Source organism: Cyclopterus lumpus, chromosome 3 (assembly GCF_009769545.1).
Source record: "Cyclopterus lumpus isolate fCycLum1 chromosome 3, fCycLum1.pri, whole genome shotgun sequence".
In the NCBI taxonomy this organism is placed as follows: domain Eukaryota; kingdom Metazoa; phylum Chordata; class Actinopteri; order Perciformes; family Cyclopteridae; genus Cyclopterus; species Cyclopterus lumpus.
This window is the reverse complement of record NC_046968.1, coordinates 31137406-31150202: the sequence shown is the minus strand read 5'-3', so window position 1 is coordinate 31150202 and position 12797 is coordinate 31137406. Positions and strand designations below refer to the sequence as shown.

General features: G+C 41.8%; 2 protein-coding genes across 3 annotated transcripts in view; one reads left to right on the top strand and one right to left on the bottom strand.

The window, feature by feature from the left end:
- Positions 1–86: 86 nt before the first annotated feature.
- On the bottom strand, positions 87–12745 carry nob1 (NIN1 (RPN12) binding protein 1 homolog). 2 transcript variants are annotated; one of them, XM_034529590.1, is made up of 10 exons: positions 12632–12745; positions 9137–9269; positions 8305–8438; positions 8042–8113; positions 7808–7927; positions 3023–3151; positions 2584–2802; positions 2235–2332; positions 2015–2159; positions 87–518 (listed from the first exon to the last, which is right to left on the bottom strand). In XM_034529590.1, the coding sequence occupies exons 1-10, from the start codon at positions 12698–12700 to the stop codon at positions 249–251; spliced, it is 1389 nt and encodes a 462-aa protein (XP_034385481.1). In that variant the 5' UTR covers positions 12701–12745; the 3' UTR covers positions 87–248. The 2 variants fall into 2 exon arrangements, with proteins under 2 accessions (XP_034385481.1, XP_034385482.1); XM_034529591.1 differs by lacking the exons at positions 8305–8438; positions 9137–9269 and having other exon boundaries at positions 12632–12715.
- Positions 12685–12797, top strand: part of wdr59 (WD repeat domain 59) — a 48661-nt gene continuing 48548 nt past the window's right edge. Inside the window, exon 1 of the mRNA XM_034529582.1 lies at positions 12685–12782. The gene's annotated coding sequence lies outside the window, so the exon portion shown is untranslated. The remainder of the gene's footprint in view (positions 12783–12797) is intronic.

Here is a 12797-nt window from a genome sequence, read left to right as displayed (position 1 = left end):
GTGCTTTGTATCAGAAACACTTAATGTGACGTGTGTTCGTTTGTGGGATTAAAGGTCATATTTATTCGAGAAGAAACGATTCATAATAAAGGAGTCTTGAGATCATATTTATTCGAGTAGATTCATAAACCATATTAACGTAGAGTTTTCTGTTTAAAGGACTTGTCGTTTCTTCTGGACTCTAGTTTGGATGCGAGACTAAGAGGACCCGGAGGACGTCTCCAGGAGGCCAAAGGTCCCTGAGCTCTTCACTTCTTCTTCACAAACTTCTTGTGGGCGGCGTTGGGGTTGCTCCGCCTCCTGCCGCCGCCGCCCCGGCCGTCTCTGATTTGCAGGTTGGCCGCTCGGCTGTAGATGTCGTTCTGGCAGAACGGCGACGCCCCGGCCGCGTAGTCCGGGTCCAGGACGTCCGTCTTCTGGCGAGCTTTACGGGACAGTCTCTGCTGGGGGAAGCTCTGATCCTCCACCAGCTGGGGGTTGTTGCTGTGCTTCCCCCCCTGAGGCAGAGGCAGCGAGTGCTGCAGCACACGACAAGTTAGACGTGTGTGTGTGTGTGTGTGTCTGTGTCTGTGTATGTCTCTGTGTGTGTGTGTGTCTGTGTGTGTCTGTGTGTGTGTGTCTGTGTGTGTGTGTGTCTCTGTGTGTGTGTGTGTCTGTGTGTGTGTGTCTGTGTGTGTGTCTCTGTGTGTGTGTCTCTGTGTGTGTGTGTGTCTCTGTGTGTGTCTGTGTGTGTCTGTGTGTGTGTGTCTGTGTGTGTGTCTCTGTGTGTGTGTGTGTGTGTCTCTGTGTGTGTCTGTCTCTGTGTGTGTGTGTCTCTGTGTGTGTCTGTCTCTGTGTGTGTGTGTCTCTCTCTGTGTGTGTCTGTGTGTGTGTGTCTCTCTCTGTGTGTCTCTGTGTGTGTCTGTCTCTGTGTGTGTGTCTCTGTGTGTGTGTGTGTCTCTGTGTGTGTGTGTGTGTGTGTCTCTGTGTGTGTGTGTGTGTGTCTCTGTGTGTGTGTGTGTGTGTCTCTGTGTGTGTGTGTGTGTGTCTCTCTCTGTGTGTGTGTCTGTCTCTGTGTGTGTGTGTGTCTCTGTGTGTGTGTGTGTCTCTGTGTGTGTGTGTGTGTCTCTGTGTGTGTGTGTGTGTGTGTCTCTGTGTGTGTGTGTGTCTCTGTGTGTGTGTGTCTCTGTGTGTGTGTGTGTGTCTCTGTGTGTGTGTGTGTGTCTGTGTCTGTGTGTGTCTCTGTGTGTGTGTGTGTGTGTCTCTGTGTGTGTGTGTGTGTCTCTGTGTGTGTGTGTGTCTGTCTGTCTCTGTGTGTGTCTCTCTCTGTGTGTGTCTGTGTGTGTCTGTCTGTGTGTGTGTCTCTCTCTGTGTGTGTCTGTCTCTGTGTGTGTGTGTCTCTCTGTGTGTGTCTGTCTCTCTCTGTGTGTGTCTCTGTGTGTCTGTCTCTCTCTGTGTGTCTCTCTCTGTGTGTGTCTGTCTCTGTGTGTGTGTGTCTCTCTCTGTGTGTGTCTGTCTCTGTGTCTCTCTCTGTGTGTGTCTGTCTCTGTGTGTGTGTGTCTGTCTCTCTCTGTGTGTGTGTGTCTGTCTCTGTGTGTGTGTGTCTCTCTGTGTGTGTCTGTCTCTCTCTGTGTGTGTCTCTGTGTGTCTGTCTCTCTCTGTGTGTCTCTCTCTGTGTGTGTCTGTCTCTGTGTGTGTGTGTCTCTCTCTGTGTGTGTCTGTCTCTGTGTCTCTCTCTGTGTGTGTCTGTCTCTGTGTGTGTGTGTCTGTCTCTCTCTGTGTGTGTGTGTCTGTCTCTGTGTGTGTGTGTCTCTCTCTGTGTGTGTGTCTCTCTCTGTGTGTGTCTCTGTGTGTGTGTGTCTCTGTGTGTGTGTGTCTCTCTGTGTGTGTCTCTCTCTGTGTGTGTGTGTGTGTGTGTGTGTCTCTCTCTGTGTGTGTCTCTCTCTGTGTGCGTCTCTCTCTGTGTGTGTCTCTGTGTGTGTCTCTGTGTGTGTCTCTGTGTGTGTCTCTGTGTGTGTGTGTCTCCCTCTCTCACCCTCAGCCCTCTGGGGTTCAGGACCTTGGGGTTCTTGGAGAAGTGCATCTTGGTGCTCCCGTCCTGTCCCAGCGTCACAGCCACCTTCTTCAGCGTGGGGTTCCCACAGTGGGGACAGAAGACTTTGTTCATGATGCTGGTCGTCCTGAAAGTGAAACCACACGAGTGAGCTCTCTGGTCCTCGGGGTTCAGACTCTGGTCTCAGGAGGACTGGACTCACCAGAAGCAGGCGTGACATCTCAGGATGTAGTTCCTCGCCTGCTTGATCAGCATCCCGTTGACAGAGAGAACATGAAGACCGATCTGAATGAGAACGTTCTGGAACGACGATGACGGGATGGATCAATACATCAGTTGATCCTCTGCAGCTAATCAATAACTTATTATTGAAGTCGCTTTTTATATGATAAAAAAAACTGAATTATTTGGATGAAATAAGACCTGAAGGTTTTACCTGTGCTTTCAGAAACCCATGTGATGTGTAAACGTGTTAATAAGCATGTTTATTAAAACTTCTATATAATAAAAGAGATCTACTCTCTTAACCATGAAGGACCTCCAGGTGTTACCTGCATGGCGAAGTCGGTGGTAAGACATCCCACTTTAACATCAGCCGGAGCCGTCCAATCAGCGGAGTCCATCTTCACCTGTCTGATATTACTGGGAGTGATCCATCCGCCCCCTCCCTCCTCTTCAGGCTCGTTCTCTTTGTCTTCGTCGTCCGATTGGTCCTCCGTTTGCAGAGGCGTGTCCGACCTGCTCTGCGATGTGGCGACATCGTCCACTTTCTACAGACGTCAACATTTAATGAGATATTAATCAGTAATAACATGTTTATGAACATGTTTGACTCAGCAGCCAATAGAACTGGATTGTCTGCAGTAGGCGGCACGAGATTGGTCCATTCAGTGCTGGAGAAAGGTCACATGACACGGCTGATGAACACTGTGGTGGTCCCGTTTCATGTGACTGGAACTTCAGGTTCAGAGAAAGTCTTCTTAAACTCACCAGCAGACCCAGCAGACAGTCGATGGACGCCAGCGGTTCTCTCCAGAACTGGAAGCTGTTGAACTCGTCACCGGCAGCTGCAGACGTCTGGTTCTGATGGACCTCCGGGTTTGAAACTGCCACCGGATCCTGGTGAGGTTAACTAGTGAACATGAGTCCAATAAAGGATCTATAGTGTTATATGAACACGAGAGCTGTGACTCACTAGTGAACATGAGTCCAATAAAGGATCTATAGTGTTATATGAACATGAGACAGAGCTGTGACTCACTAGTGAACATGAGTCCAATAAAGGATCTATAGAGTTATATGAACATGAGAAAGAGCTGTGACTCACTAGTGAACATGACTAATAAAGGATCTATAGAGTTATATGAACATGAGACAGAGCTGTGACTCACTAGTGAACATGACTAATAAAGGATCTATAGAGTTATATGAACATGAGAAAGAGCTGTGACTCACTAGTGAACATGACTAATAAAGGATCTATAGAGTTATATGAACATGAGACAGAGCTGTGACTCACTAGTGAACATGACTAATAAAGGATCTATAGAGTTATATGAACATGAGACAGAGCTGTGACTCACTAGTGAACATGACTAATAAAGGATCTATAGTGTTATATGAACATGAGACAGAGCTGTGACTCACTAGTGAACATGACTAATAAAGGATCTATAGTGTTATATGAACATGAGACAGAGCTGTGACTCACTAGTGAACATGACTAATAAAGGATCTATAGTGTTATATGAACATGAGACAGAGCTGTGACTCACTAGTGAACATGACTAATAAAGGATCTATAGTGTTACATGAACATGAGACAGAGCTGTGACTCACTAGTGAACATGACTAATAAAGGATCTATAGAGTTACATGAACATGAGACAGAGCTGTGACTCACTAGTGAACATGACTAATAAAGGATCTATAGTGTTATATGAACATGAGACAGAGCTGTGACTCACTAGTGAACATGACTAATAAAGGATCTATAGTGTTACATGAACATGAGACAGAGCTGTGACTCACTAGTGAACATGACTAATAAAGGATCTATAGTGTTATATGAACATGAGACAGAGCTGTGACTCACTAGTGAACATGACTAATAAAGGATCTATAGTGTTACATGAACATGAGACAGAGCTGTGACTCACTAGTGAACATGACTAATAAAGGATCTATAGAGTTATATGAACATGAGAGCTGTGACTCACTAGTGAACATGACTAATAAAGGATCTATAGAGTTATATGAACATGAGAGCTGTGACTCACTAGTGAACATGACTAATAAAGGATCTATAGAGTTATATGAACATGAGACAGAGCTGTGACTCACTAGTGAACATGACTAATAAAGGATCTATAGTGTTATATGAACATGAGACAGAGCTGTGACTCACTAGTGAACATGACTAATAAAGGATCTATAGAGTTATATGAACATGAGACAGAGCTGTGACTCACTAGTGAACATGACTAATAAAGGATCTATAGTGTTACATGAACATGAGACAGAGCTGTGACTCACTAGTGAACATGACTAATAAAGGATCTATAGAGTTATATGAACATGAGAGCTGTGACTCACTAGTGAACATGACTAATAAAGGATCTATAGTGTTATATGAACATGAGACAGAGCTGTGACTCACTAGTGAACATGACTAATAAAGGATCTATAGAGTTATATGAACATGAGACAGAGCTGTGACTCACTAGTGAACATGACTAATAAAGGATCTATAGTGTTATATGAACATGAGACAGAGCTGTGACTCACTAGTGAACATGACTAATAAAGGATCTATAGTGTTATATGAACATGAGAGTTGTGACTCACTAGTGAACATGACTAATAAAGGATATATAGTGTTATATGAACATGAGAGCTGTGACTCACTAGTGAACATGACTAATAAAGGATCTATAGTGTTATATGAACATGAGACAGAGCTGTGACTCACTAGTGAACATGACTAATAAAGGATCTATAGAGTTATATGAACATGAGACAGAGCTGTGACTCACTAGTGAACATGACTAATAAAGGATCTATAGAGTTATATGAACATGAGAGCTGTGACTCACTAGTGAACATGACTAATAAAGGATCTATAGTGTTATATGAACATGAGACAGAGCTGTGACTCACTAGTGAACATGACTAATAAAGGATCTATAGTGTTATATGAACATGAGAGAGAGCTGTGACTCACTAGTGAACATGACTAATAAAGGATCTATAGAGTTATATGAACATGAGAGAGAGCTGTGACTCACTAGTGAACATGACTAATAAAGGATCTATAGAGTTATATGAACATGAGAGAGAGCTGTGACTCACTAGTGAACATGACTAATAAAGGATCTATAGAGTTATATGAACATGAGAGAGAGCTGTGACTCACTAGTGAACATGACTAATAAAGGATCTATAGTGTTATATGAACATGAGAGAGAGCTGTGACTCACTAGTGAACATGACTAATAAAGGATCTATAGAGTTATATGAACATGAGAGAGAGCTGTGACTCACTAGTGAACATGACTAATAAAGGATCTATAGAGTTATATGAACATGAGAGAGAGCTGTGACTCACTAGTGAACATGACTAATAAAGGATCTATAGAGTTATATGAACATGAGAGCTGTGACTCACTAGTGAACATGACTAATAAAGGATCTATAGTGTTATATGAACATGAGACAGAGCTGTGACTCACTAGTGAACATGACTAATAAAGGATCTATAGAGTTATATGAACATGAGACAGAGCTGTGACTCACTAGTGAACATGACTAATAAAGGATCTATAGAGTTATATGAACATGAGAGCTGTGACTCACTAGTGAACATGACTAATAAAGGATCTATAGAGTTATATGAACATGAGACAGAGCTGTGACTCACTAGTGAACATGACTAATAAAGGATCTATAGAGTTATATGAACATGAGACAGAGCTGTGACTCACTAGTGAACATGACTAATAAAGGATCTATAGAGTTATATGAACATGAGAGAGAGCTGTGACTCACTAGTGAACATGACTAATAAAGGATCTATAGTGTTATATGAACATGAGAGAGAGCTGTGACTCACTAGTGAACATGACTAATAAAGGATCTATAGTGTTATATGAACATGAGAGAGAGCTGTGACTCACTAGTGAACATGACTAATAAAGGATCTATATAGTTATATGAACATGAGACAGAGCTGTGACTCACTAGTGAACATGACTAATAAAGGATCTATAGAGTTATATGAACATGAGACAGAGCTGTGACTCACTAGTGAACATGACTAATAAAGGATCTATAGTGTTATATGAACATGAGAGCTGTGACTCACTAGTGAACATGACTAATAAAGGATCTATAGTGTTATATGAACATGAGACAGAGCTGTGACTCACTAGTGAACATGACTAATAAAGGATCTATAGTGTTATATGAACATGAGAGAGAGCTGTGACTCACTAGTGAACATGACTAATAAAGGATCTATAGAGTTATATGAACATGAGACAGAGCTGTGATTCACTAGTGAACATGACTAATAAAGGATCTATAGAGTTATATGAACATGAGAGCTGTGACTCACTAGTGAACATGACTAATAAAGGATCTATAGAGTTATATGAACATGAGACAGAGCTGTGACTCACTAGTGAACATGACTAATAAAGGATCTATAGAGTTATATGAACATGAGAGAGAGCTGTGATTCACTAGTGAACATGACTAATAAAGGATCTATAGAGTTATATGAACATGAGAGCTGTGACTCACTAGTGAACATGACTAATAAAGGATCTATAGAGTTATATGAACATGAGACAGAGCTGTGACTCACTAGTGAACATGACTAATAAAGGATCTATAGAGTTATATGAACATGAGACAGAGCTGTGATTCACTAGTGAACATGACTAATAAAGGATCTATAGAGTTATATGAACATGAGAGCTGTGACTCACTAGTGAACATGACTAATAAAGGATCTATAGAGTTATATGAACATGAGAGAGAGCTGTGACTCACTAGTGAACATGACTAATAAAGGATCTATAGAGTTATATGAACATGAGAGCTGTGACTCACTAGTGAACATGACTAATAAAGGATCTATAGAGTTATATGAACATGAGAGAGAGCTGTGACTCACTAGTGAACATGACTAATAAAGGATCTATAGAGTTATATGAACATGAGAGAGAGCTGTGACTCACTAGTGAACATGACTAATAAAGGATCTATAGTGTTACATGAACATGAGACAGAGCTGTGACTCACTAGTGAACATGACTAATAAAGGATCTATAGAGTTATATGAACATGAGACAGAGCTGTGACTCACTAGTGAACATGACTAATAAAGGATCTATAGTGTTACATGAACATGAGACAGAGCTGTGACTCACTAGTGAACATGACTAATAAAGGATCTATAGAGTTATATGAACATGAGACAGAGCTGTGATTCACTAGTGAACATGACTAATAAAGGATCTATAGAGTTATATGAACATGAGAGCTGTGACTCACTAGTGAACATGACTAATAAAGGATCTATAGAGTTATATGAACATGAGAGAGAGCTGTGACTCACTAGTGAACATGACTAATAAAGGATCTATAGAGTTATATGAACATGAGAGAGAGCTGTGACTCACTAGTGAACATGACTAATAAAGGATCTATAGAGTTATATGAACATGAGAGAGAGCTGTGACTCACTAGTGAACATGACTAATGACTCACCAGGAGCTCCAGCAGCTGGGTGTCGATGGACGGCAGCGGTTCTCTCCAGAACTGGAAGCTGTTGAACTCGTCATTGCTTGATGTCTCCGTCTGTTGGACGCTCAGACTGTCCACATGTTTCTGAAGGAACGTCAAGGACAAAATAAACTGAACAATGTCCAACGGATGTTTTTTTACACTTGATCTTGATCGATAAACCCTTTTTAAGAGAAAGAACACAAAGACGTCCCTGACCTTGGAGGGGAAGTGGAACCCTGCTACATTAACTGGAGTCTCTGGGTGGCGCTGTGTGCTGTGAACATCCACCTGAAATGCAACACATTATACAACATGATTCAAGGAACACCAGCTGAACCACCTTCGGCATTCTGAGTTTAGCGTAGCTTAGCACAGAGCGCTGGACACAGGGAGAACCATGAGAGGAAGGTTCAGGCCTCAACGACCCACACCATCTGCAGTTTACTTACAGACTATAAACTACTTCACGCCTCAGGTACCTTGACCTCCGGCTCTTTCTTCAGGTGTTGGGAGCCGACGTGCTCCAGCTCCAGCTGGTAGGTCAGAGCCAGCACTTTGATGTCTGTGGCGGACAGACTCGGGTAGTCTCCAGTCTTCTTGGAGAACTCTGTCACTGAGATAAGAAATACACCAGACCTCAGGACGTGTTCAGGTTTAGATTAGTTTAACCTGTGGGACGTGTTCAGGTTTAGTTTACCGAGTGGGACGTGTTCAGGTTTAGTTTAGTTTAACCTGTGGGACATGTTCAGGTTTAGTTTACCGAGTGGGACGTGTTCAGGTTTAGTTTAGTTTAAACAGTCGGCCCTGTTCAGGTTTGGATTAGTTTAACCTGTCGGACGTGTTTAAGTTTAGTTTAACCAGTCAGATGTGTTCAGCTTTAGTTTACAGAGTCTGACGTGTTCAGGTTCAGTTTACCCAGTCAGACGTGTTCAGGTTTAGTTTAACCAGTGGGACGTGTTCAGGTTTGGATTAGTTTAACTTGTTGGACATGTTCAGATTTAGTTTAGTTTACCGAGTCTGACTTGTTTAGATTCATATTAGATTAACCAGTCGGATGTGTTCAGGTTTAGTTTACCCAGTCTGACGTGTTCAGATTTAGTTTAAAAAGTCTGACGTGTTCAGGTTTAGTTTAACCAGTCAGAGGTGTTCAGGTTCAGTTTACCCAGTCAGACGTGTTAAGGTTTAGTTTAACCAGTCGGATGTGTTCAGGTTTAGTTTAACCAGTCGGATGTGTTCAGGTTTAGTTTAACCAGTCGGACATGTTCAAGTTTAGTTTAACCAGTTGGATGTGTTTAGTTTAGATAAGTTTACCCAGCCGGACGTGCTCAGGATGTGGCTCCTTAAAGGTCAGCTGGTACGGCAGGAAGGCCAGGCTCTTCCTGGTGGGTTTGTCTCTGATTTCATTCACCACATCTCTCAATGTGTAGATGTTGCTGCCAATGTCCTGCAACACAAACCAACAGAAATCTACATAACGACATCACCAGGGGACTATAATCCATACAAGGACTGGGTAACATAACTATATCACCAGGACTATAACCCATACAAGGACTGGGTAACATAACTATATCACCATGACTATAACCCATACAAGGACTGGGTAACATAACTATATCACCAGGGGACTATAACCCATACAAGGACTGGGTAACATAACTATATCACCAGGACTATAATCCATACAAGGACTGGGTAACATAACTATATCACCAGGGGACTATAACCCATACAAGGACTGGGTAACATAACTATATCACCAGGACTATAATCCATACAAGGACTGGGTAACATAACTATATCACCAGGGGACTATAACCCATACAAGGACTGGGTAACATAACTATATCACCAGGACTATAATCCATAAAAGGACTGGGTAACATAACTATATCACCAGGACTATAATCCATACAAGGACTGGGTAACATAACTATATCACCAGGACTATAACCCATACAAGGACTGGGTAACATAACTATATCACCATGGGACTATAACCCATACAAGGACTGGGTAACATAACTATATCACCATGGGACTATAACCCATACAAGGACTGGGTAACATAACTATATCACCAGGGGACTATAACCCATACAAGGACTGGGTAACATAACTATATCACCAGGACTATAATCCATACAAGGACTGGGTAACATAACTATATCACCAGGACTATAATCCATACAAGGACTGGGTAACATAACTATATCACCAGGACTATAACCCATACAAGGACTGGGTAACATAACTATATCACCAGGACTATAATCCATACAAGGACTGGGTAACATAACTATATCACCAGGGGACTATTACCCATACAAGGACTGGGTAACATAACTATATCACCAGGACTATAATCCATACAAGGACTGGGTAACATAACTATATCACCAGGACTATAATCCATACAAGGACTGGGTAACATAACTATATCACCAGGACTATAATCCATACAAGGACTGGGTAACATAACTATATCACCAGGGGACTATAACCCATACAAGGACTGGGTAACATAACTATATCACCAGGACTATAATCCATACAAGGACTGGGTAACATAACTATATCACCAGGGGACTATAACCCATACAAGGACTGGGTAACATAACTATATCACCAGGACTATAATCCATAAAAGGACTGGGTAACATAACTATATCACCAGGACTATAATCCATACAAGGACTGGGTAACATAACTATATCACCAGGACTATAACCCATACAAGGACTGGGTAACATAACTATATCACCATGGGACTATAACCCATACAAGGACTGGGTAACATAACTATATCACCATGGGACTATAACCCATACAAGGACTGGGTAACATAACTATATCACCAGGGGACTATAACCCATACAAGGACTGGGTAACATAACTATATCACCAGGACTATAATCCATACAAGGACTGGGTAACATAACTATATCACCAGGACTATAATCCATACAAGGACTGGGTAACATAACTATATCACCAGGACTATAACCCATACAAGGACTGGGTAACATAACTATATCACCAGGACTATAATCCATACAAGGACTGGGTAACATAACTATATCACCAGGGGACTATTACCCATACAAGGACTGGGTAACATAACTATATCACCAGGACTATAATCCATACAAGGACTGGGTAACATAACTATATCACCAGGACTATAATCCATACAAGGACTGGGTAACATAACTATATCACCAGGACTATAATCCATACAAGGACTGGGTAACATAACTATATCACCAGGGGACTATTACCCATACAAGGACTGGGTAACATAACTATATCACCATGGGACTATTACCCATACAAGGACTGGGTAACATAACTATATCACCAGGGGACTATAACCCATACAAGGACTGGGTAACATAACTATATCACCAGGACTATAACCCATACAAGGACTGGGTAACATAACTATATCACCAGGACTATAACCCATACAAGGACTGGGTAACATAACTATATCACCAGGACTATAATCCATACAAGGACTGGGTAACATAACTATATCACCATGGGACTATAATCACTGTGGCCATAGACCGTCACCATAGACCTAAAGAATGATCATAGACCTAAAGGGTGATCATAGACCGTCACCATAGACCTAAAGAATGATCATAGACCTAAAGGGTGATCATAGACCGGACCATACTGTCACAGCGACCATAGACCTAAAGGGTGACCATAGACCGGACCATAGACTGTCACAGTGACAAAAGACCTAAAGGGTGACCATAGACCATCACCATAGACCTAAAGAATGATCATAGACCTAAAGGGTGACCATAGACCGTCACCATAGACCTAAAGAATGATCATAGACCTAAAGGGTGATCATAGACCGGACCATACTGTCACAGCGACCATAGACCTAAAGGGTGACCATAGACCGGACCATAGACTGTCACAGTGACAAAAGACCTAAAGGGTGACCATAGACCGTCACCATAGACCTCAAGAATGATCATAGACCTAAAGAATGATCATAGACCGTCACCATAGACCTAAAGAATGATCATAGACCTAAAGAATGATCATAGACCTAAAGGGTGACCATAGACCGTCACCATAGACCTAAAGAATGATCATAGACCTAAAGAATGATCATAGACCTAAAGGGTGATCATAGACCGGACCATAGACTGTCACAGTGATCATAGACCATCACTGTGACCATAGACGGTTACCATATCAGAATCAGAACCTTTTATTAAGTATGTTTTCACATACAAGGAATTTGTCATGGCGGTGGAGCAACAATAGACAATAACATTAACAACAATCAACAGTGCAATAATTAAGAATATAACATATACAATAAAGTGCACAGACAGGCAGGTAGCAGTACTTTAAACAGTGGAAGTTTAAATATATCATCACTGTCACCATAGACCGCCCCTCTCACCATCGACAAAAAGGGTGACGCAGCATAACCGGAAGTGACGCGTTAGAAGTCAAAAGAAAAAAGCAGCTTCTTCAGATTGAATGAAGAACTGATTCGTCACCATGGCAACGCCCTTCTCCCGCAGCAGAGGATGAATTTGATATATATATATATATATATATATTTGTATATGTAATACAGGTGTTGTTTAAACACACGTGTGTATTGGTTGTATATTTATATTGTATATTAAAAAGATGGAAACGGTGTCCTTATAGAGAGAATGTAAATACATGTGCGGTGATCGTCGGTCTCGCCGGTCCCGGTACCGGACAGACTGACTTCATTTCAAGAAAACGCATCTTTATTAATGGTAAATATAAACTCACCTGCAGCGGAGCTTTCTTTAAAAAGGCTCCAGCGTCCGCGACAACATGCGCCACCAGGGTAGCCGCCATTTTGGATATGATACCGGAAACTGGGCCGACTAATCAGAATAGACGAAAGAGTCTCGTGACAAAGAGAGCGCGGTGCATTCAGGTACTCCTGACCGCA

What these genes read in the sequence shown, in the direction of transcription:
- nob1 (XM_034529590.1), bottom strand. Translation starts at nt 12,700, where the DNA reads ATGGCGGCTACCCTGGTGGCGCATGTTGTCGCGGACGCTGGAGCCTTT. An exon ending in TCCTGAGCACGTCCGGCTGG is followed by an intron (nt 8,439 to 9,136) that starts GTAAACTTATCT and finishes TTCTTATCTCAG; the next exon opens with TGACAGAGTTCTCCAAGAAG. An exon ending in TGAACCCCAGAGGGCTGAGG is followed by an intron (nt 519 to 2,014) that starts GTGAGAGAGGGA and finishes CGTGTGCTGCAG; the next exon opens with CACTCGCTGCCTCTGCCTCA.